This window comes from Nyctibius grandis, chromosome 20, assembly GCF_013368605.1.
Source record: "Nyctibius grandis isolate bNycGra1 chromosome 20, bNycGra1.pri, whole genome shotgun sequence".
Classification (NCBI taxonomy): domain Eukaryota; kingdom Metazoa; phylum Chordata; class Aves; order Nyctibiiformes; family Nyctibiidae; genus Nyctibius; species Nyctibius grandis.
Window position 1 is genome coordinate 626,355 of NC_090677.1, and position 25,500 is coordinate 651,854.

At 46.6% G+C, this 25,500-nt stretch overlaps 1 protein-coding gene across 1 annotated transcript; it reads right to left on the minus strand.

Moving 5' to 3' along the window:
• Positions 1-499: 499 nt before the first annotated feature.
• Positions 500-24,729, minus strand: MINPP1 (multiple inositol-polyphosphate phosphatase 1). The gene is made up of 5 exons (XM_068416673.1): positions 24,150-24,729; positions 23,697-23,885; positions 22,662-22,759; positions 22,002-22,135; positions 500-2,742 (listed from the first exon to the last, which is right to left on the minus strand). Exons 1-5 carry the CDS (start codon positions 24,727-24,729, stop codon positions 2,343-2,345), a joined length of 1,401 nt encoding a protein of 466 aa, XP_068272774.1. The 3' UTR covers positions 500-2,342.
• Between the last annotated feature and the right edge of the window lie 771 nt (positions 24,730-25,500).

The following is a 25,500-nucleotide window of genomic DNA, read 5'->3' on the forward strand; positions in this document are numbered from 1 at the left end:
ATCCTCCATTCATCTCCAACAGTCAGGCTGTCATCCCTTCTGTTCAAACCATGAATCACCCCAGGATGACTGACTCAGAGAAAAAAAGTCTTTGTTCAAAGGTGGATTTTCTCACCCTTGTATCTGCTATTTACCAAACTTAACTGCCTTTAAACAAAGGTTCATTTCTTTGTAGCTTGCCTCAAATGTTGCAATAAAGTTTGTAACAGGCATCTGTCACAGTAATTATGATCAGTTGACTTAGTCTAAAGGTAGGATCACGTGAAAAAGGAGCCATGCAAAGCTGATACAGCAGTAAAAGTCATATGCTGGTGCAGACAATTATCCTGACCTATATTCCTACATTTGTTTCAGCATCCATACTCCTCCTTAACCATTTCACCAGCTTCAGAAAAAGATCTCCAGAGCTAACACAGTTAAGTATTTCACTGGGATGTTAATGCTGAAATACCCACCAGTTTTAATCAGTATCTTCAGCGATCAGAACCACGGTGTCCACAGAAATCGGTGCACTAACGAAACAGGGCCTTATGTCCCAGCGTAGGGAACAGCCCTTAACACAGTGCACAACAGTAAAAAGCAGGTTTTCAATTGCTCCTCAACTTACAGATATGCAAACCTTGAGTGCTTTTATACAAGCCATATTAAAAAAAGTGAGTGACAGAAGCCTAAGTTCTCATGAAAAATAAAATTATACACTAAGTTTAACGCCTCAACTTTGAGCCAGTTTGGCTTTCTATTTTTGGTTTTTCGCAGCAGTTAAGTTCCCCGTTCTGAAGGTGAGGCTACAAAAAGAAGTTACCCTGAAGCAAATGAGGGTATAAATGTTTACAGTGCACCGATACCCTGTGGTAATTGCTTCTGCCAACCTTTCGCCCCCTCCCCAGTAAACACAGCAAACTACGCCTCACTTTACAGGGTGAGCTCTGGAACATTCGTTATAGGGTGTGAGTACGCACTGCAAGAGCTCCCAGCACCATCATTCCACACCCTCATTTGCTTTGGGGCAACTTGTTTACGCAGCCATTCCCTTCTGGGCGACGAAGGAATTTTTATCTGACGCTCCATTTCAGACATTTCTGGACAATTATCTTCATTTTTGCCTTTTCTGCCGCACTGCAGAGCTCTGAAATACTTTCCAACTCTCAGGAGCAAGTGAACCTACTTTAGGTGCAGTTGCTTTAAAAGATCATCAGTACTCGTACACAATTAATTGCTTTAAAACCAGCTTCATTTCAAGAACAAGGTGGCACATCAAATGTACAAGGCCTACCTAAGTGACACCACGTTCGGTGCCTTAAAGCTAGCAGAAGTCAAGTCTCAGCCAGATACTTTTTACAGTCCAAAACCTGCCTAGATTTAGGGTTAGCAGCAATCCCATTTCAAGTAGGAGGCTGGACTGGAGACCTCCAGAGGTATCTTCCAACCAGAGCTGCTAGGAAAACTGTCAGCCCCTGGGCAGGACCAAGACATTCATAGCCATAGCAGAGCGTAACCTGAATGCCCCAGCCCAAACCTTTAACACAAGAAATTGATGGTGTCAAGTGAAAGGACACACCAGGTTACATAAAGAACAACTGCTGCATCTCCCAAAGCACCTTAAAGGAAGAGTGGCTGCTTCCCACTCCCTTTTTTAATTTTTTTAAACAACTTCTTTTTAAAGATAATTTACTTACCCTGAAGGCTAAGTTGCTATGCAGGGATGGAGTCGATGATGACTAAGAATTTTAACTCCTGGACCCTTTTCAGGCAGATAACGCACACAGGAACTCTGCAACTTCTCCTGCTTTAAATGCCCAAGGAAGAGATGTTTGCATGGTGCTGCCCAGGCAGAAGTTGGGCAGCTGTGGAGAAGGACTCTGTACCCTCTCCCTCCTAAAGGCCCAGGAAAAGGAGGGAAAAAAGCTCACAACTTTGAATTATTTCATGCCCGCCACAGGAAAACAGTAGCTAGCAAAACAGGCAGCACAATGCAATACTGAATCAGTCCAACCACCTTCAGCTCTGATAAAACAGAAGGTGCCTCACCTCTTAAATCCATCTACGGCACATTCATAAGAGGAATGACCAATGAAATTACTTATTCATACATATAAACATACAGGTACACTTCATCTTGCATCACGTATTTGCTACAAACGCTCAGCAACATCCCTGTTACAGCGTTTGTTTTTGTAATTCTGCTTATGTAATAAATAAACAGTGCATTGAGCTGAGACAACCCATCAAATCTGCAAGGTTAGAAAGTCAACGCAGCAGCAAATCATCCAAAGTGCTTGTTCACAACGTCTGTCGAACAGAACCGAGGTCATTTGGCAGAACACCCGCTCCGTTTCACTCCCTCAAAGTTCATCAACTGCAGTAACGTTAATTTTTGGTAATTCACACTCTTCTTTGAAGTGGCAGTTCTCCAGGATGTCCTTGTAATAGTCCTTGAGGTCCGTGTAAGTAGAGATGGTTTCATTCGAGTGATGAAACGACATGAGTTTTTCATTCAACAGCAGCTGCACTTGATACTCTTCTTTAGAGGTTTTCACTTGATCACAGTGGTAAAGCACAAACACCAGGTTGGCTGCGTAAGGCACAATCTGGCCACTGCGAAATTTCCGATGCGTTTGTTTGACGTAATTGTTTGCCTTGAGAGGCTCATCATCTTTGAAGAAACCCATAAGGGCGAGCAGTGGCTGAAGTGTCTCTGCATGTCCAACTTGTACAATCAAAGGCGAAGAAATGGGTTTTGAACTAAAAAGAAAAGAAAAAAGCGCAAAGGATGAGCAAGAGCCTGTGCTTTAAAACAAACATACCAACATATTGCACAGCTGTCGGCAGCGAAGGTGTAGAGAAGTAGACTTTGAACTTGTCTTACTCCAATGTCCGATAAAAACCTGTTTGGGAATTTCAGTATATTGCAGGCTTTTTTTCAATATATTACAAGCTTTTTTTTCCAATATATTACAGGTGGTTTTTTAAGGCATCCAAGCTTCCTAAATTTTGTCCCAATTTAAAGTATTGTGTCTTCCATAAAATGTAAGAAGTTGTACTAAATGTAGTTAGGCTACAGCTAGAGCCTAGTATAAATCACAGAATCACAGAATCAACCAGGTTGGAAGAGCCCTCTGGGATCATCGAGTCCAACCATTGCCCTGACACCACCATGGCAACTAGACCATGGCACTAAGTGCCACGTCCAGTCTTTTCTTAAACACCTCCAGATACGGTGACTCCACCACCTCCCTGGGCAGCCCCTTCTAATGGCTAATGACTCTTGCTGAGAAGAAATGCTTCCTAATGTCCAACCTGAACCTCCCCTGGAGCAGCTTGAGGCTGTGTCCTCTTGTCCCATCACTAGTTGCCTGGGAGAAGAGGCCGACTCCCACTTCACTACAACCTCCCTTCAGGTAGTTGTAGACTGCACTAAGGTCACCTCGGAGCCTCCTCTTCTCCAGGCTAAACACCCCCAGCTCCCTCAGCCGTTCCTCAGAGGTCAGACCCTCCAGACCCTTCACCAGCTTGGTCGCCCTCCTCTGGACTCGCTCCAACACCTCAACGTCTTTCTTGAAGTGCGGGGCCCAGAACTGGACACAGGATTCAAGGTGTGGCCTCACCAGTGCCGAGTACAGAGGGACGATCACTTCCCCAGACCGGCTGGCTACACTGTTCCTAATAGAGGCCAGGATGCCATTGGCCTTCTTGGCCACCTGGGCACACTGCTGGCTCACGTTTAGCCGGCTGTCCATCAGCACCCCCAGGTCTCTTTCCGCTGGGCCGCTTTCTAACCACTCTTCCCCCAGCCTGTAGAGCTGCAGGGGGTTGTTGTGGCCCAAGTGTAAGACCCGGCACTTGTTCTTGTTGAACCTCAGGCCGTTGGTCTCGGCCCATCTATCCAACCTGTCCAGATCCCTCTGTAGGGCCTTCCTACCCTCCAGCAGATCTACACTCCCACCCAGCTTGGTGTCATCTGCAAATATGGTAAACTAAAGCAAGAAACAGATTCACGGTGTGTGTCCATATACTCAGTACATCTCTCCGACTCCCTGTGTGAACCTACTCACTTGTGCCCTTCCCAAGTGCGGGACGATCCAGTGACCACGCTACAGTTAATATACTGGTTTGGGATTAAATGGAAGATTTTTAAATAGCATTGCCTCCTCCCATCAGGAATTTGAGAGAAGGGCAGCAAATCACCAAGTCAAGCCATTCCTTGGATGTGACGGAGTCCCCTTCCACTGTCAGCACACGGGAAGGCTCGAGGACATCGCAGTACCTCAGTATTGATTATTAAAACATACCCTTTTTCTTTAGCTATTCTAAATGCTTCAAATGACAGAGAATTTTTTAAAGTCTTTATTAAAAAGCTTCTCCCTCAATTAATCCAAGGTGCAGTGAAGAGAAGCCCCCACATTATCATCATTTTAGACCTGGAAAGTTTTAAAGTTTTCAGCATTAATTTTTCTAGATTTGAGGATCAAAAACCTTTTCCCACTGCTGTAATGAAGGATAACTGACAATTCAGTTTCAAGATGAAAATTAAGTCCGAGTATCACAGAATCAACCAGGTTGGAAGAGACCTCTGGGATCATCGAGTCCAACCATTGCCCTCATACCACCATGGCAACTAGACCATGGCACTAAGTGCTATGTCCAGGCTTTTCTTAAACACCTCCAGAGATGGTGACTCCACCACCTCCCTGGGCAGCCCCTTCCAATGGCTAATGACCCTTGCTGAGAAGAAATGCTTCCTAATGGCCAACCTGAACCTCCCCTGGTGAAGCTTGAGGCTGTGTCCTCTTGTCCTATCGCTGGTTGCCTGGGAGAAGAGGCCGACTCCCACTTCGCTACACCCTCCCTTCAGGGAGTTGTAGACTGCACTAAGGTCAGCTCTGAGCCTCCTCTTCTCCAGGCTAAACACCCCCAGCTCCCTCAGCCGTTCCTCGTAGGTCAGACCCAGAGTACAAACTTATTGGCACATTCAGAAACTCCAGTAAACCCCTACTACCCTCTGACCTAACTACAACCACATCATTGCCTGCACAAGCGGACAAATTACGGATTTAACACACAAACTGCTTCCCTCCCTGGCACACCATCACCGGTGCAGGATTTTAAGGAGTGTTTCTTGCCTACCTCTACTACCACCAATGCTTTTAACTGCGTATTGTGCTAGAACAAGAATCATAATTTGATAGCAAAATACTGCCAGTGTTTGGGTTTTTTTTTCCCTGTAATATGGTTTGGCTGTTTGGAAGGTACATCAGCATTTACCAAAGTTTGGTCTGAAGACAGCAATCCAGCCGTTGGAGGAAAACAGTTTTATTAGTCCAAATTAGAAGCAGGACTACTGCTATTACTAATTCTCGAGAATACCAACTTGTCCAAAAGAAGATTACACTCCCTCAGCACTCAGGACAGCAAATTAACCCACAGATTCAGCCCATGAACAAAGCCAGTTTGTGCAACAAAAGGTTACACACTGTTCAACCAAAGGAGAGATAAGAGCTGGCTCGCTGCATGAGGAAGCATCAGCCAAGATGAAAATCTGCCCCTTGCTCCAGAGAAGGATGATGGCTTTTTGGGACCATCTCCAAGTGGCACTCAGAAGCCCAGGTCACTTGTTGTAGCACGTGTAAATACACGTTTCGCTTCCACGAGACATGAGGTGATGTTTGGCAACACTCCAGCTGCCAGTAAAGTCCACCCACAGATAAGACACATCTCGATTGGCCTGAAAAGGAGGCGTTTCCTCCGCTCCAACCTGAAGTCTGAAGCAACTGAAAAATGGTTAACTGGGGGATTTGCCTGAAGATTTGAACTTTGATCAGAGAAGCAGCAATTCAGTGTGGGCACAGGATGGGCTCTGTGCTACCAGCTTGGTGGAGTCACGGTGTTTGCGCAGTCTGAAACACACCTTGCACCGTTCTGCTCCCTGGTGAGCCTGCAGCTCTTCTGTCTGTACTCCTTGGACACGTATGCACATACACACACGTATTCTCCCCTTAGGCAACACATCACTTAATGTCACAAACCTGTCTCTGTTTGCTGTTCAAGAGCAGCATTAAAACCACAGAAAGGTTCTGGATGGAGGATGCTACGTTTTTTTCCACCCATGCCTTTGCTGCACCAAGAGATGCACGTTCACTATAGCCCCTCTTCAAACTCCTCCAAAACCAGTGGTTCTGCCTACAATTCTCCCCTTGTTATTTACAACCCTCCCCTCTGATTCCCTCATTTTAAAACTGTAAAGCTTTTGGGTCCTTCAACCCCTTTTCTCTTCCCTTCCCTCTCCATTCTTTGTTCCCTCCTCTTACTCATTTGACTACTTCATTTACAACCTCCTCCTCTACACACACCTTCAGGGAAGTCTTTTTAGGTTTTAGGACACATTCACACCCCTCCTGCCAGTCAATAAATAGGAACAGCAACAAAAACCACATGCCTATAGAAGAAGATAGAAGACTATTCCTTTGACCTCCTGCAATTTCCAGCTCAGAGATCTCCTGGGCCAGATGTCATGTAGAAACCAGATCTCCTGGGCTTCTACATAATGTAGGACCTCTCAATTAATCTTCCCTTTGTCAAATCTCTCCTTAAATCCATACATTTCTAGCATGCACAACATTCTGTGCCAAGGAGTTGCACAGCTTCACACACTGCTCTTATTTTTTTTTCTATTTGTAGATGCTGTGTACCATTTAATCCCTTCTACTTAAAACTTTGCAGTAATATTCCTTCCAAGTTGAGAAATCCCACCTTAGTCATTCCAGTTTTTCCAAATGAGCTACATCCTTCTAGATCAAAGCATTAGAAATGCACAACACTCAACACAATAAGCTACATGGTAACCATGCTGTGCTCACATGTTCTCTTAATTCACAACATCTAACACCTTTTCTAGTCAGCTTACAGAAGTTCGAGATACTTCCAGACAACTACCGTGACCTCAAAACTCAACTCCTGAGCAATAAGTTATCCCAGATTCTACCTGACAGATAAGATCATTTTTACCATGGGCATTACTTCACAGATCTGCAATTTCCAAGCCCAGTTAGTCTCACAAGGTCCTTTTACAATCCTCCTAGTAGAAACAATTTATCTTACTTATCTGGAATAAAAGTGCTGCATTTGCAATGCCACTTAACTCCTCACCTCTTTTTCCCGGTCCTTTACAACTTGCTGAGCAGCCCAGATCCTTGCAGATCTATCTCTGCTGGTGACCTGCCTCTGCTAGGAAAATCGATCAGCAATTCCCACCCTCCATTTCTTGCATTCTTATTCATTTTTTTACCCATGTAAGAACCTGCCCCCTTAACCCCGGGCTACTTGATTTCTTTTGACAAGGAAACCTGTTGAAAGATGTTTGGATATCAATCAATCAGGTTGGAAGAGCCCTCTGGGACCATCGAGTCCAACCATTGCCCTGACACCACCGTGTCAACTAGACCATGGCTGATCCTTCACAAGAGCTCCAAGAGGTATGTTTTCCTCTCAAAGAGCTATGCTGACACTACTCTGGTACACCATATTCATCCAGGTGCTTATCAATGCTCGTCTCAATCATTATTTCCACCAGACTTGCCTGTAATTCTGATTCTTTCCTGGAGCTGCTTTTTTCATTTTTCCTTTATTTAATTATTTGGTTTTAAATCATCTCACCTGCCAGCCCCCACAAGCTTCTTGGCTGAAACCAACACACACTGGCTGTTACTTCAGCTATCTCATTCAAGTTCTTTTAGCACTCTTGGGAGAGCATCACCCAGCTCTAGCAACACAGCACATTTTCATTTCATCCCAGCTGCGCGCCCTTATACACACATCTGCTCCCAAATGCGGTGGTCTGTACTTTACAGTTTACTAAGCAAGGAAGCTAGTAATGTAAACATGCTGCTCAAGTCTCCAAAGCAAGTGTTACATAGTATGTAGGTATTATTCACTCCACAGGGAGTGGATTTCACACACACAGACACACACACACACCCCCAATGAAAAGGTTCAGTTCTGGGGCCGGTGCTGTTCAATAGCTTTATAGATGATCTAGACGTAGGGATTGAGTGCACCCTCAGCAAATTTGCAGATGACACCAAGCTGGGTGGGAGTGTTGATCTGCTGGAGGATAGGAAGACCCTACAGAGGGATCTGGACAGGTTAGATAGATGGGCAGAGACCAACGGCATGAGGTTCAACAAGAACAAGTGCCGGGTCTTACACTTGGGCCACAACAACCCCCCTGCAGCGCTACAGGCTGGGGGAAGAGTGGTTAGAAAGCGGCCCGGCGGAAAGAGACCTGGGGGTGCTGATCGACAGCCGGCTAAACATGAGCCAGCAGTGTGCCCAGGTGGCCAAGAAGGCCAATGGCATCCTGGCCTCTATTAGGAATAGTGTAGCCAGCCGGTGTAGGGAAGTGATCATCCCTCTGTACTCAGCACTGGTGAGGCCACACCTTGAATCCTGTGTCCAGTTCTGGGCCGCGCACTTCAAGAAAGATGCTGAGGTGTTGGAGCGAGTCCAGAGGAGGGCAACCAAGCTGGGGAAGGGTCTGGAGGGTCTGACCTCTGAGGAACGGCTGAGGGAGCTGGGGTTGTTTAACCTGGAGAAGAGGAGGCTCCGAGGTGACCTTAGTGCAGTCTACAACTACCTGAAGGGAGGTTGTAGTGGAGTGGGAGTCGGCCTCTTCTCCCAGGCAACTAGCGCTAGGACAAGAGGACACAGCCTCAAGCTTCGCCAGGGGAGGTTCAGGTTGGACATTAGGAAGCATTTCTTCTCAGCAAGGGTCATTAGCCATTGGAAGGGGCTGCCCAGGGAGGTGGTGGAGTCACCATCTCTGGAGGGGTTTAAGAAAAGCCTGGACATGGCACTTAGTGCCATGGTCTAGTTGCCATGGTGGTGTCAGGGCAGTGGTTGGACTCGATGATCCCAGAGGGCTCTTCCAACCTGATTGATTCTGTGATTCTGTGAAAAAAAAAGGTTTACGAGATGCTAAGAAAAAAAAAATAACATTCTGGCTGTCAGTGCTGGCTTTACAGCAAGGTTTGGCTTTAACTTCCAGCTGATGTTAGCACGAATTTTGAAATGGAAGTAAATCACAAAAAAAATATGGTTAACTTCTTAGTTAAAAAACCCAGCAAGACATACACTTCCAAAGCAGGAAACAAATTATAGCACATATACACAGAAGTTTTAAAGAACAACGGAAGAAAATCTCATGAAGACAAAAGAAGGGATAAACAAAGCGCTCATTCTCACTGTAACTTGAGTTTTCATTTCACCTGCTTTAGCCTCATGAAATGCTCATGTTAACAGGCCAAACCAGTTTGGGAGACAAAACAATGCTCTCCCACTCACAGCTATCCCACTGTAGTATTTTACCAAGGATTAAAACTGTTTTCTTATACAATACAACCCTGGATTTTCAAAAGCCTCTATCATGGTATACTTGGTTTCTCAGCAGCGCTGGGTATCTGTTTTCCAAGACTACTCAAGCACTCCCTGTTCAGTGTCTGCGGTCACGACTCCAGTTCAGATGTGGTTTCCTATCGTCTAATAACGACAATAAAAATCACCATCAAGGTTAAAACAGCAATAGTAATATTTTTAATTATGGGGAAATCAGGGAAGATTGCCTCTTCAGAGCATGTACACAGGCAAAGGTTACTGCTGCCCCTACATTTCTGATAAAGACAGGAGTGCAAAGCACAATCAACAAAATGCTGATAAATTCAAAACAGTAGCACAGGCTAATAAAATATTAAACAGAAGGCCTGAGGTTTCCACACTTAATCTTCTTTACGATCGATTAATGACTCGGGCATCACATGGAAGCATCAGACAAAGTTCTCAACATCGTACCCTGGCAACTGCTAATGATATTTCAATTGGAGAAGAGGAGGCTCAGAGGTGACCTTATTGAAGCCTACAACTACCTGAAGGGAGGTTGTAGTGAAGTGGGAGTCGGCCTCTTCTCCCAGGCAACCAGCGATAGGACAAGAGGACACAGCCTCAAGCTTCACCAGGGGAGGTTCAGGTTGGACATTAGGAAGCATTTCTTCTCAGAAATGGTCATTAGCCATTGGAAGGGGCTGCCCTGGGAGGTGGTGGAGTCACCATCTCTAGAGGGGTTTAAGAAAGCCTGGACATGGCACTTAGTGCCATGGTCTAGTTGACAGGGTGGTGTCAGGGCAATGGTTGGACTCGATCCCAGAGGGCTCTTCCAACCTGGTTGATTCTGTGAATTCACTTTCTTCCCCCCTTTTATTTAGTAGTAAACGACTTGGGAAAGCACATTGATGAGTAGAGAAAAAAAAATCCTTATTTTCAACTTTAAAGGGAGACAAAGAGACTGTGCATAAAACTTTGCCATAAAATATTAAGAGCTTGTCTGAAAGTGATCGCTGGCGATTGGTTTCATATTAATTTTATGGGGCACTTCCAAATGAGCAGAAGTGACTGTCACTAGGCAGAACACAAGCAGGGTTCATTGAGGAGATGTGTTGGCTTCAGCTGCTAAAGCACCCATGCTGTAACCCTTTAAGTAAATCTGACCACAGCAGAAAATGAAGAAGTTACTGAACAATTCATCAGCACAACCCCAAAAGCTAAGTCTCACCATGGAAAAAAAGGCAACGTGGACAAGCGTAGACGCGGGATTTATCATTCAGGCAAATTCTACTTCTCCTTCATCTTGGCAGACTCGGGTTTAACCCTGAACCTTCTCCATCAGCTCACCCATCCTCAACAGCAGATCATTCCTACTCTTCTGGGACTACTGATACATCACTTTAGACATGAAAGAAGTGACCCTTCTTTCAACCAAAGTTTAACTCCTAAGCACCAATGTGACTTCCAGCTAGAGACAACCCAAACCCCAGGAGATAGTGGGATAAGAAGAAGCATTTCCTACAGCAAAGCTGAACTGGCCAACCTTCAAACCTCAGGTAAAAATCCCTCCAACAACTTCAAAGAAGGTAAGTTTTAGCAACTGTTAAACAAGCTTAGACTACATTCTGTCCTTTTTCTCCCCAACACAGAAGCCAGGACAACGGACTCAAAAACCTCTATTTTCAGCTATGGGATGAATTCTCCATCCCTCCCTCTGTGGTTTATTTCTGGAAAAAAAACAGCTGGAACCCTAAATCTACACAAGGAAAGAGAAGAGATCAGGGGATGCAGTGGCAGTGGTGGGACTCAGAGGGCAGCAGAAATACTTAACAGTGGTGTTGCTCAAACTCAAAACCAGTGGGAAGAAGAAAAAAAAGTAAAAATCTGCCAGATAGTTTTAAGTCTTCATGTGCCAAAACTTCCACCTTAAACAGAGGACAGCTGTGCTCATTCTTTTCCAGAATCAGGACCAGCACAAGAAAACGCCACCACAAATTGAGATTGAGAGCAGCCCTGAGGAGAAGGACTTGGGGGTGATGGGTGATAAGAAGCTCACCATGAGCTGGCAACATGCGCTGGCAGCCCAGAAAGCCAACCGTGTCCTGGGCTGCATCCCCAGCAGCGTGGCCAGCAGGGCGAGGGAGGGGATTCTGCCCCTCTGCTCCGCTCTCGTGAGACCCCCCCTGCAGTGCTGCGTCCAGCTCTGGAGGCACCAACAGAAGAAGGACACGGAGCTGTTGGAGCGAGTCCAGAGGAGGCCACAAAGATGCTCAGAGGGCTGGAGCACCTCTGCTCTGGAGACAGGCTGAGAGAGTTGGGGCTGTTCAGCCTGGAGAAGAGAAGGCTCTGGGGAGACCTTCTAGCACCTTCCAGTACCTGAAGGGGCTACAGGAAAGCTGGAGAGGGACTTTTTACAAGGGCATGGAGTGATGGGACGAGGGGGAACAGTTTTAAACTGAAAGAGGGGAGACTGAGATGAGACATGAGGAAGAACTTCTTTACTGTGAGGGTGGTGAGACCCTGGCCCAGGTTGCCCAGAGCAGCTGTGCCTGCCCCCTCCCTGGCAGTGTTCAAGGTCAGGCTGGATGGGGCTTGGAGCAACCTGGTCTAGAGGAAGATGTCCCTGCCCGTAGCAGGGGTGTTGAAACTAGATGATCTTTAAGCTCCCTTCCAACCCAAACCAGTCTGTGATTCTAGGATTCTATGAAATACCAACAAGGCAAACATTTTCTTCTTTTCCAACAAGGACATAGATGAGCTCGCTCATGGCAAAGGCAAACTTGAAAAGCTGACAGGAGCATGCAAAACTCACTTAAGACCCTGATTAAAAGGCAACAGCTCTTATCTAGTCCCGCAAGAGTTAATCCCTCAAAGCTAACTAGGCTTCACTGCATTTCACTTCAGAGCTTCTACAGTGTCAAAGGGTCTTTTCCGAATGATCCCACCTCTCACTAGGATCTCGGAGATTAAATAGATTACTGCAGCAGCACCGTGCTGATGCTATACATTGAACCACGGTGACAAGCGAAAGCCAAATCAAGAGGGTCACGCCACTTGTCAAACCCTTCCTGCCCAAGGTGAATACTGGTTAGACCAGTTCATTTGTGTGTTAGTTGCCTAGGTATTGTTTTCCTTGGGTTTTTTAATTCCTTAGATAAAAGGGTATGACTCCACAAAAAGTTGCTGAGATATGTTTTCAGAGCAATCCTGAGCAAGCAAGTATTAGGTAATTAATGTGAGATTAAGCACGTTCTGGGAAGTCTGAAAGGTACAAGCAACGCTTCACATATCTAGTTCTACGCAGATGGATGAAAAGACACATTCCAGGGGAAATCCCTTGGAGTGCTCAGGTATCTGAAAGAAGTAGCAAACACACACACAGTTCAGAAATGCAGAGGCTGAATGTGCTACAAGGACCTGTGGAAGCTTTTATGTCTCCACCTGGTTTCCCCAAAGCACTCTTTAATCATGTCAGAAGCCCCATCTTTGACAGATGGAGCTACCAACCATACGATATCATACAAAGCTGCTGATCGAGACATTTACCGAAGTCAAGTCATAACTTTTTTGGTAAGTTATATATCACTACGGGATTAGCAGACGAGGTGACAAGCACCTAGCCCAGAAGCTTTCATCACAGGCTCTGCCAGTACCCCAAAGAGCCAGGGGACACGGTGGGGCATCGCTGAAGTGGCCCCATACAAAGCCACACGGGGCCACCCACACCTCCACGCTCTCTGAGAAAGGGACCCTCTGGGGAGCACAGTACCAACGCCTCTAACCTGGCTCTGCAAGAGCCACTTCACACCTCAAAGTAAGCCCACGTAGCATGCACCTGGCTACAAACTGCCCCACACTTCACACGTGTACATGTCACAGCCCTGGTTCTCCTTTGGAGCTGCTCTGCTACCGGGTGGGCGATCAAACACACTGGTTTACAACTCCCACTAAGGGACGCAGGACATCCTGAACCTGCTGATGCACCCACAGAATCACAGAATCAACCAGGCTGGAAGAGCCCTTTGGGATCATCAAGTCCAACCGTTGCCCTGACACCACCATGGCAACTAGACCATGGCACTAAGTGCCATGTCCAGGCTTTTCTTAAACCCCTCCAGAGATGGTGGCTCCACCACCTCCCTGGGCAGCCCCTTCCAATGGCTAATAACCCTTTCTGCCGAGAACCTGCACTGTGCAAGCTTGGGATCCCAGCAGCAGCCAAGAAGTTTTATTAAAAGAAATGACTGAAAAATGTGGATCTAAGCAAAAGGGTTTTCTTAATCCAATTATATAATTTCTACTGCATACGTGGAAGCTTTTTGCTCTGTTCCCTTTGTATGCACTATGAAAAGCTCATTTTGAACAGTTAATTGTTTTTACATTGAATTCATTATATTGAATTCTTTTGTACTGAGTCATAGTTTTGAAAGGAGCAATTAAGAGCACAGTAGTAAATGACTACAGAAAGGTTATCAATTGTGTTGTGAACTCACCTGCAAATAGGAAGGAAAATTACATGAAACAATAAAAGCTACCGATAAATTGGCAAATTAAGCTGTTTACCTTATGGCTTAGCCTGGTATAACTACAAAGATCACCTTCACTTGATCTTGAACTACATTCAAATAGGTCTTTTTTTTTTTTTAAATACCTTGAACCCGCTTACTCTCAGAGGAAACCACCAATTATTTTGCAATGTGTAAGTGCAGCTAGGTTAGTAGTTTCAATCATCAGCCACATACTTTAAATACTGAGATGGCTGCACAAATCATACCTCCCAATTTCCAGAGCCTTATGGTAATCCCTTCGGACAGTACAAGTAATAACAGGTATTTCATATTCTCTTTCACAAGGCACACTTGTTAAATATTTGAAGCTAGAAGAAAAAAAAAAGTATAAAACAGCTTTAATGAATAGCTGATATCCTTAAAGTGTGCCACAACCAATTTTCTAATCCACCCCTGCCCAAGCCTGTAGCTGTTAAGGTTTTTTTTATAAGATTAGCAACTTTGTATTGCATTAACTACAAAAATACACGGATTTCTCATCAACTCGCACAGTTCCTCTTGGCAGAGCAGCCCTCCCAGCTCACAGTGTAAGGCTCACCTGGGCATCTCACAGAAACCCAAAGCTGAAAAGCAATGCACATCTTTGTCCCTTCTATGTACGGTTTTCCTCCAGACCCATACCCTACGCTGCAGCAGCAGGGGCTTCCTCCTGCAACCGTAGTGTCTCCCCTTTCTCCTCCCACGTTCAGTGCGCCAAGTCTCACAATGAGGGGAGAAGCCAGTAAGCAATCGGGTTGAGCTGGCAGTCGCATGCAACACACAGACCAGATACGCCTCTTGAGGAGGGATGGGGGCCCGTCAAGCCTGAGGTCACTCCTACCATCAGCACCATGTTCACAGAATCACAGAATCAACCAGGTTAGAAGAGACCTCTGGGATCATTGAGTCCAACCATTGCCCTGACACCACCATGGCAACTAGACCATGGCACTAAGTGCCATGTCCAGGCTTTTCTTAAACACCTCCAGAGATGGTGACTCCACCACCTCCCTGGGCAGCCCCTTCCAATGGCTAATGACCCTTGCTGAGAAGAAATGCTTCCTAATGTCCAACCTGAACCTCCCCTGGCCAAGCTTGAGGCTGTGTTCTCTTGTCCTATCACTGGTTGCCCGGGAGAAGAGGCCGACTCCCACTTCACTACAACCTCCCTTCAGGTAGTTGTAGACTGCAATAAGGTCACCTCTGAGCCTCCTCTTCTCCAGGCTGAACACCCCCAGCTCCCTCAGCCGTTCCTCGGAGGTCAGACCCTCCAGACCCTTCACCAGCTTGGTCGCCCTCCTACCTCAACATCTCTCTTGAAGTGCGGGGCCCAGAACCATGTTAGGTGTGGGGAAAAAAAAAAAATAATCACAATAGGTTTTGGTCAGTAGCCGCAGCCCAGGTATGAGCCACAAAGAACTCAACGCTTCTTCTGAGCTAAGGTGATGCTCATTGATTGCTCCTCTACATCCTGATGTTGAAGCTTCTCTAAATACTGCAGCTTTGGGAAACCAGACACTTTCAAACTGTTTAAACAAATGCTGACTGGTAAGAGCAGCCTTTCGAGGGTTCTTCCATAGTAGCAAAACAGCAAGTGAACATGCACTTATGCATGGCTACCTGGCACTTTAGCAACATAATGAAGAGCAGGAATGCTTTCAGCAAGGCCTAGGCTCCAGTGGGGGGAAAACCCAACAGTTTAGTGAAGAGTATTTCCCTATTACCTTCTTTGCCACCTAGTTGCACAGCCTGACTCTGTATTTTTGTATCTGTAGCAGGAAGACTTGAGAAAAATTCCATTCCTTTGTCTTCACCAAAATAAAGTGATTTATGACTAAGACAATGGCACAAGTATGTCATTTCAGTACAAATCACCTCGTTTAATTTTATATTCAACTCAGAATCACAGAATCAATGAGGTTGGAAGAAACCTCTGGGATCATGGAGTCCAACCATTGTCCTGACACCACCATGGCAACTAGACCATGGCACTAAGTGCCATGTCCAGTCTTTTCTTAAACACCTCCAGAGACGGTGACTCCACCACCTCCCTGGGCAGCCCCTTCCAATGGCTAATGACCCTTGCTGAGAAGAAATGCTTCCTAATGTCCAACCTGAACCTCCCCTGGTGAAGCCTGGGCTGTGTCCTCTTGTCCTATCGCTGGTTGCCTGGGAGAAGAGGCCGACTCCCACTGCGCTACAACCTCCCTTCAGGTAGTTGTAGACTGCAATAAGGTCACCTCTGAGCCTCCTCTTCTCCAGGGGAAGAAAGAAGCTGATACAACTCTTGTGATACAATTTCGTTTTTGTAATTAAGAAAATTTCTATGGAAGAGAGAGTCCTGGCCCCCAACCTCTCCCTAGAAATGTGACCACAACAATACCTGACAAACTGGTATGAAGGTATGGAGGAATGTGGTCCTGAAAGGCCCACTGTGGCTGTGATAAGGTCTCAAGGAGTAGATGCTTTCTACCAAAGAATTAACCTTTGTTAGACATTTATACTTTATTGCTACTGAGGGTACAGAAGAATAGGGTCCATGCATGGGTGTGCTAACAGTAGGTCATCACTAATACAACTATCGATAAAGTCAGCGTCAGACCCACGTTCTTGAGCAGATATTCCAACACCTTTCCACCGGCTGTCTGGATAGGGACAGCTGACAAGAGCAATCATACAGTGAAAATCCCCTTCACAGCCTTCAAAATCATCTTGCTGTACAGCAAGACCCGCACAGAAGAGACCATTGCTAGTTTAAACCACGAATTCTACTGAAATTCATATGATGAAAGATCCTAAAAATGTCTGAAACTTTTGCACTGCAAATTGAAGGTGGGACTAATTAGCAATAGGTGTTTATTACCAACTTCATCATTTTCTAAAGGCTAGACTCATCAGCAGAAGATATTTTCCCCAGAAGAAAAGTGAGCTTTAACAAGGCAACTAAGTTTGGTGAGCAATCAGATTGCCAGGTCAAGAATCACTTCATGAAAGAAACAGGGTTACAACAAAAGCAAGGTTTCTCTTCTTAATTCAGCTGTAACTGGGCATGAAAACAGGACAAAGCTATTGAACAGAAATACTTAAAGCATGCTATAAAAATGCAGCGCTGTCAACACTGTCCTCCACTGCCAAGCCTGGAGCAGAACAGATAATCCAAATCCCTCAGCTTCTTGCTGGAACAGAAACGCTCCCCTTTCTACTTTGGGATAGCCCAATCTAAGCTTGGAGCAAAGATAATCCTCTGGAAGTAGATTTGTTGTTCTTAGATTTCTAAAGCAAACAGCCAGTTACAAATCAATGTTAAACATGGCTAAATTGAAACAACATCCCACTAAAAAGACATTTCATCATCACAAAGGTTCGTTTTCTGAGCAATGAACTGCTGCAACAGCATTTCACCTGTTTCCTTGAAGTTGCACAATACCATAAAAAGAGACACAGGCACATTTTTTTATTTGTATATGTATAATTTTTATTTGTATGGTTTCTTGTTTTCAGCCCTACTCTCAAACTGCCACGGGATCTGGGATAAGTCTCTCTCCCTAGATGAAAAGTTGCACCTCCGCTCTCCAGACCACCAGAGACACAAGCTGTTCCAATACATCGGCGGTGGCAGTTTTCCACATGTTAAAGGCACTGGGTTACCAGACTCAGTTTCTACTGGTCTCCAGTGCTCTAAGACTGCCACCTTACGTCGTGGGATGGAGCGACACACTCCTTTTGTGCAAGGCAACACACTTCAGAAGCTTTCCATTCCTAATTAGGATGATGCAGACTAAACAGCCTGCTCGCTCAGCTTTGAGCTTCACAAGAGTTTTAGGGTCCCGATCCTTTACACACACACCTAAACTCACTACCTGCTTCCCTCCGTGGTGGCAATTCCAATTCCAATCAAACTTCTGCAGCCAAAGCTGAAAGACAGGATGAAATTATCTCGGTCCTTTAGTGCTCTTCCCCAAGGAGCCTGCTCCACCTTGTAATTTGGTGACTACTGATCTAGTTCTCAATAAATCAGCAGTACAGATATAGATTTTGTCAACTATGGGGTTTTTTTATTTATTATTATTATTGTTATTAAACTTACAGGGATATCTTATACACAGTTAAGACACACAGCTGCTTTCTAACTAGTGCATGTAATATAAGGATTGAAAGGCTGTCACAGAGTAAATTACACTAAAAGCAAACAAACCTGATAGCTCTCCTTACACGACTCAAGCTACATTAAGAAGTTCTTTTTCAGATTTCAGAAAGACAGAGGGATCTTGGAGGGTCTGACCTACGAGGAACGGCTGAGGGAGCTGGGGTTGTTTAGCCTGGAGAAGAGGAGGCTTAGAGGTGACCTTAGTGCAGTCTACAACTACCTGAAGGGAGGTTGTAGTGGAGTGGGAGTCGGCCTCTTCTCCCAGGCAACTAGCGATAGGACAAGAGGACACAGCCTCAAGCTTCGCCAGGGGAGGTTCAGGTTGGACATCAGGAAGAATTGCTTTTCAGCAAGGGTCATTAGCCATTGGAAAGGGCTGCCCAGGGAGGTGGTGGAGTCACCATCTCTGGAGGGGTTTAAGAAAAGACTGGACATGGCACTTAGTGCCATGGTCTCGTTGCCATGGTGGTGTCAAGGCAATGGTTGGACTCGATGATCCCAGAGGTCTCTTCCAACCTGGTTGATTCTGTGATTCTGTGTGATCTTAGAGGTCTTGCTTGTCTGTTTTTCTGTTAACCTGCATTTCTTCCTGATCTTCTCATTCCCCGTTTTTACCTTCTCTGTTCGTAGAGACAGACACAGCACTTGACAGAGGCAATCACAGCAGTGTGCCTGTCAGTCTGTTCACAGTTGGGTGTTAATGACCTGTGCCCTGATGTATTTTTCATTTAGCTCTCTAGTAGGCTGAAGAAAGGATGCAATGAAGAAGTTTATTTAAGGGGTGATCTAGCTTAAGCACTGCTTTGACTCCAGCACTCCCAAAAGAGAGGTATCACCGACTCCCACACAAGCCTTAAATTTCCAGACACCAGAGAGGCTGACAGCACAAGTTCTTAAGCCAGCTTAGCTGAAGAGTGGTGGCTATCACAGCCTTCAGCCCGCCTTTCATTCACAGCAACTCCTTCCCAAAGCCAAGCTTACTTAATGTTTGCCACTGACAAGTTTTAACCCGCTCATGGCAAAACAAACAGAGGTGTCTCCTTTGTGCTGGCTGGTGCACGGCACAGGTAAGATTCAAGAAGGCCCCTGATCGCCGCTGCCACGCAACACAGGGAAGTCCTGTACGCTCCCATCCTCAGCTCTCATTTCCAAGCCCACGGCCCCCTTCCCTGGGCTCACATCATCATTAGAGCAGGACCAAGGCACCACTCTGGATCCAAGTGTTGGGAAAGCCTGCGTGCACACCTCAGAGGCACATTTTCAACGTGGTTACCTTCTCACATACTAAGCCGATACTCTGTTAAAAACAGACACGTCAGTCTGATTTTCCAGGTGAATCCCACAAGTGATTAAGATAAAGAGTACTTGTACTGTTTACCTAGTGATAACTCCACTTTAGATGAAAGAAACCATGTCATGTATTAAACATGACCTCAACATTCCTGCGTCACCCAGAGCTCCAGTGATGAACACAGGGTATCTCTGCATCCTGCACTAAAGGACAGAAAAAAAGCCAACCAAGCGTTTGAGAACTATGCATCAACTGACTTACTACACAGTTCTTCTACCACTGTTAATGTCCAACTTGGATCCTCAGTTAGCAAAGTTTTAAGGAGAAAAACTTCTTTGCTGTCTTCTCTGCTATAATCAACTTTATGGATCATTCTGCCAATCCAAAACGTTAATGCTACTTCTAATTTCAGTCTGCCAACTAAAAGGAAAAAAAAGTGTTTTCCAACAAGTTATCAAGTAAAAAAATACATACATACAGCCTCAAATATCTGGGTCATGCTTTTGTTTCTGAAATATAAAAGTCATTAGTATTATTCTGCAAGATCTACTTTTCCAGTACCTGAAGGGGGCTCCAGTACCTGAAGGGGCTACAGGAAAGTGGGAGAGGGGCTTTTTACAAGGGCATGGAGTGATAGGATGAGGGGAAATGGTTTTAAACTGACAGAGGGGAGATTGAGATGAGATATGAGGAAGAAATTCTTTGCTGTGAGGGTGGTGAGACCTTGGCCCAGGTTGCCCAGAGAAGCTGTGGCTGCCCCATCCCTGGCAGTGTTCAAGGCCAGGTTGGATGGGGCTTGGAGCAACCTGGTCTAGTGGAAGGTGTCCGTGCCTGTGGCAGAGGGGTTGGAACTGGATGGTCTTTAAGGTCCCTTCCAACCCAAACCATTCTATGACTCTATGATTCTATGACTTTAATATACTGAGTATAAAGTCCCAAGGATGCTAGGAATGCAGGAACATCCACCACATGTAGCTGATGTTTACATATCAACACCAAAGCTGAATTTGATAGTTATAAGTTAATAGAAACCAATTTATAAGTAAGTTTAAGTATTCAATGGCACAATATTTATACAATCTTACAATCATATTCTTGATTTTGTGTACTTCTATAAACATTTCCACACTTATCTGCTAAGGCATTAGTTCATGTGACATATCACTAAAGTATGAATTTATAGTTCCTCAGTTTGCCTGAGGAACGTGCACACAGGTTGTAAATTCATTCTCACACGAATTCACTGCATTTCAGCCTAAAGCAGCTCTCAGAAGAAACAGATTACCAGCACATAAAAGCAAATGCAGGTAACTGGGTGACACAAATGTCCCAACCTGTAACTGAAGCCTTTGTTTTCTCCGTGCCACAACAGATCCCAGTTTCATTCCCGTTTTACTTCTCCCCATCATACTGATTCACACAAGACAAGATCAACACCAAACAGATATTGAATCACGACTGCTGACTGATACCAGCTCACAGGGGTAAACAATACACAAAAATAGCACAGGCAGCTCATCTCCAGTTTTTCAGGAAGTACAGGGATGCTTTTATCCGTGACACTACAAAGGCAGTTTTGAGGCCTGTGCAACCCAGCTGATGGAGCACTGCTGCTATTGTTCTTCCACTGACACAAAATTACTGTTGTCAAATCACGGCAATAAAGGAAGACAAACCACTTGATCAGACCACCATCCTTTGAAGGCACCTGGTTGCTCTATCTTCAAGTCTACTAACAGTTACTTACAAGGCCTAATACCTTCCTACAGCTACAGTGCTGTTCCCAAACTACAGCTTTGCTGTAAAAGAATGACTGGAAACTAAATGTTCTTGGACTGGCTGAACCACTGACTTCGGATGCATGCAAGAAATCAAGGCATTTACAACGACTTCAGGACAGAAGTGTCTTTTTCCTGTTCTTACAGGGCACTGAGTATATCACCTAAAGTCTGCCCTTCCCTAGTTACAACAAAGCAGATTTGTTACAACATGGCTGGTTTGCTGCTACAGCCCCAGCCTCCTTCATCCTGCAACAGCCTGTTCTGGTCTAGAGTCACTAAGTGTTTGGCTTGATGTGGAGTAATTATTTTTCTGTAACTACATTTCAGAACCTTTAATCTGAACAGAAAGCTTTAATAACACAAGAGACTCAAATCAAACACACGCAGAAAGTAAGACTTCCATGCTGAGGTGCTTAAGTAACCAGCTCACAGAATGTGTCATGGGGATGCTTTCAGCCCACAGTCTTCCGTTTTCACCACAAATTATTTTTAACAAGGACATTTTAAAAAAAAAGCTCATTGTTTTAACTCAATGGCCTCTTCTCAAACTGTGCAGGAAGGGAACACCGTTATCACACACAACAGCTGGCTGTCCCTTGAAGGCCCGTGTGGATCAGTAAGTTAAAACATGGAAATACATTAGCTGGGCACAAGAGCATCAGTGGAAGAAAAAAAAAAATATATACTCTTTACAGTAATACTGCTCTACTAAAAATTTGATCCTCTCCATTAAAATTCTCCTAGCTCAAACTCTCCTAACATTGTTATGTTTGGAAGTAAAATACTTAACTTCTATCCACATTAAATCCAACTCAGGATTGCCCACAGATAGCTTGTAGCCAAAGCACAAAAGCTTTTTTATTTACCTTTTGCTCTCTTCCACCGCTTTGTCCAAATGCTGGAAGATATCCTGGAATAAAATGCAGCTGGAGCGGCTATTGATGTCATATCCATAGCCTCTCTTCCAGTATTGCTTCAGGTCATTCAGGTATTCCAGTACCTAAAGTTACAGAGTTCACAAGTTTTTATTATGGGACAGAGGGAATATAAAAAAACCCTCCACAACCTGGAGCAATGATGCTACCACATGCTACAGGAAATCAACTACTCTTTGACACACAAGAAAAAACAAAACATCAAGGTTTTAAAGGACCCAGAAGACCTCATTTGCTGTCCTCTGGAATCAAGGCATTTTATCATATGATTATAGGCAAAACAAAGCTGTCCGGAGCATTTCAGATACTACAGAAATAAAAGCACTATATGAATTAACTACAGAAGCAAAAAAACCCACATTTTAATCAGGAAAAATCAAGACTGCATGAGTATTTAAGTCTGACTGAAGAAGGGTATTTCAGTCTTGCTGCTTGATTAAGCCAGAGCTCTTTGGAGACCAAAGAATTGCTTCATTAGGTTGATGAGTAAGGGACACACAACTTACAACTTTTGACTGTGCAAGGAATTGCATCTGAACACTAAGACATCTTTTGAAGGCTTCTCAAATCTCTCTCCCATTTAGCTCCTACCTTGGCATCTTCTTCACTGAAGAGTGAACACCATGGGGAGGTCACATTTTTTATAGCCAACTCATACGAACAGGTGAGAAAAGCCACTTGAACAAGATCTGCAATAAATCCAGCACACAAGCAAAAGATAAACCACTGCTACACTTTCTCACAACTTGCCTCTAAAATGAAAAGTGATTACAATTTAGCAATGCAAACGATGTAGTCCAATAAATAATCGCCAGTCCAAAGGCCAAGCACCAAAACCAAGCAGCTTTCAACAGAATCATCACACAGAATCCACATTTCGGATTGCAAGGTTTTCACATTACATTGCTCTGAGAGGAAAACGAGAGCATTTCACATCAAATGCTGCACATCTGCTGACACACATGCTACAGGTGTCAACCGCCAGTGCGTCCTCATCACCACAAAGGACCGAAGAGTGGACACAAGGAAGGTGTGTATCTGTTCAACACAGACCACTCTGACTACCACAACCCATCCTCCACGTTAGTGGCCGAGTTTGAACAGCTGCAACTTTGCGACTGCGGCTTTAGGGACATGCTGGTAACGACAGCAACACCTATTTGGGGGGGGTGTCCCCCACCAGTTGACCACAGAGGGAAACCCAGCACTTCTGGACAAGTGAGGTTACAACACAGACATAGAGGTCCACCTTTTCCTGAGGATATTTGTGCGCTTGAGTTGTGATAGCTTTACAAAAGCTACATCTGCTCACACAAAGTAGAATTAAACGAGCAACAAGCTCATATCCCTCCAAACAAAGGTAAAGCTGATTTCATCTGTAGGAAAGATATTTTCAAACGTCTTTTTTCTTCTGACCACTGACTAACAAGCATTCATTACTGCAACATCAACACATTGGCAGCCTTATGCATTTAATTAGAGGCTGCGTCTCCGATTTACAGCATATTTTAAATCGGCATAACTACACACCGTCTCGGGACCTGCTCTCAGCCAGACTCGGAGCAGAAGCCGCCTGTAACCTGGCTTTTTTATTCTTTGCTTTTCTAAGCCTAAGGCATGCCTTACCTGCGTTCAGCTCCTCCACCGGCAAACACAAGGCACTCGCCACCTTCTCCAAGACCTTCCTCATCTCGGGCCCCTCTTTGAAGGCATTCACCTGGCACATCGCCGCGTCGTTCTCTTCCACCAAGGCTACAAACTTGGCGCAGTGATCGAAAAACCGCATCAAGGAATCGTTAACTTCAACCTCCACCTCTGAAAGACAACGCGGGCCTCAGGGACGCAGCCGGGGGAACCGCCGCCATCCCCAGGGGTGCTGGGGCCCTGCCACCCTTCCGGGGACTGTCCCCCTCACCACGGCGGTGGCCCTATAGAGGGGGATGTGAGGTGTAGGGCCCCCCCTTAGACGTGGCAGACATGGGGGTGGCCTCATGGTTTCCTTCGGGGACCGAGCACCGGGGGGGGGTCCCTCAGCCCCTCGCGGGGACCGAGCACCCGGGTGGGGGGGTCCGGGCTTACCGTGGCCGCCGAGACTGAGGGAAGGCCCGAGCCCGCGGCGGAAGGCGGCGCCGCTCTGCAGGCAGCGGTGCTTGGAGCTGCTGGCCAGCACCAGGCGCCGGCGGGCGGCGAAGAGGGCGGGGAAGCGGGCGGCCAAACGCCGGGCCAGGTGCTCCATGTCGCGCCGGCCCTGCGGCGCCAGCCGCCCGTCGAGGCTCTCCTCGTACCACATCTGCCAGGCGGCCAGGGCGGCGGCGGCGGGGCAGGCTGCGGCTGCTGCTGCCCCCGAGGCGGCCGGTCGACGGAGGAGGCGGGCGTGCAGCTCGCCCAGGCGGCGGATCTGCCCGGCCGTGGGGTAGCGGGTGCCGTGGCGGAGCAAAGCGCGGAGCTGCAGCGGAGCGCAGGCGGCGGGCAGCCGCGACCCGGCCGCCGTGGGACCCAGCGACAGCGGGTCCCGCACCAGGTGCGGGTTCACCTCCTCGTAGCGGGACTTCGTGCCGAAGTAACCGCTCAGCCCCGCGCTCGCCACCGCCAGCGGCAGCAGCAGGAGGATGGGGAAGGAGGAGGAGTAGACCGCGGCGGCTGCCCGGCACGGCGCCATGGCGGCAACTGCGCGGCTCCCGCAGGAAGAGGCGGAGCGGAGCCGCCTCCTCTCGCCTTCCCCTCGCCTCGGGGGCCGCGCCTCAGCCCGGGCAGCTCGTAGCCAGGCGAGGGGGCCGCCCCGGGCGAGGCGGTGGGGGAGGCGCGGGCACCGAGCCGGGCTACGAGGCCTCCGGCTCCCCTCAGGGCCGGCGCCTTCCCCCCCGCCTCGCCCGGGGCGGTGGCTCCCCTCAGTGCTGCACCCGTGTGGAAAAAAAACACCTTTTTGACCCATTTATGGCTCCTCACCACACTAAAGCCCCCGGTTCTCGTCCCCACCTTGTGCCTGCCTCGAGTGGGGCCCCCCCAGGCGAGGGGGCAGCCCCGGGTAAGGCAGGGGGGAGGCGGTGGCTCCCCTCAGCTTGGGCTGGCTCCCCTCAGGGCTTCACCCATGTGGGGAAAAAATGCCTTTTTGACCCATTTATTTGATTGATTTTTGTCCCTTAGGATGCTAAAGCATGAACCCTCGGTCCCTCCTTGCGCCTGCTTCGGTAGGGCTTGGCCTCCAACATGGGCAGCCCCATCGTCCTCCACACTGGCCGGTGCGTTGTGCGAGCGAAGCCATGAAGCGTCTTTTGAGGGTGTTTCCAGCTCTTTTTGCCCAAAAGCTGTTGAATTCCACTCAAAGCACAGCCAGCACTGGGCTGAGAGGGGGGTGTGAATCACTGCTGCCAGGGATGGCACCAGGGGTCAAGGGTGTTGTGGGGCATTATCACTTTTTAACATGGCTTAT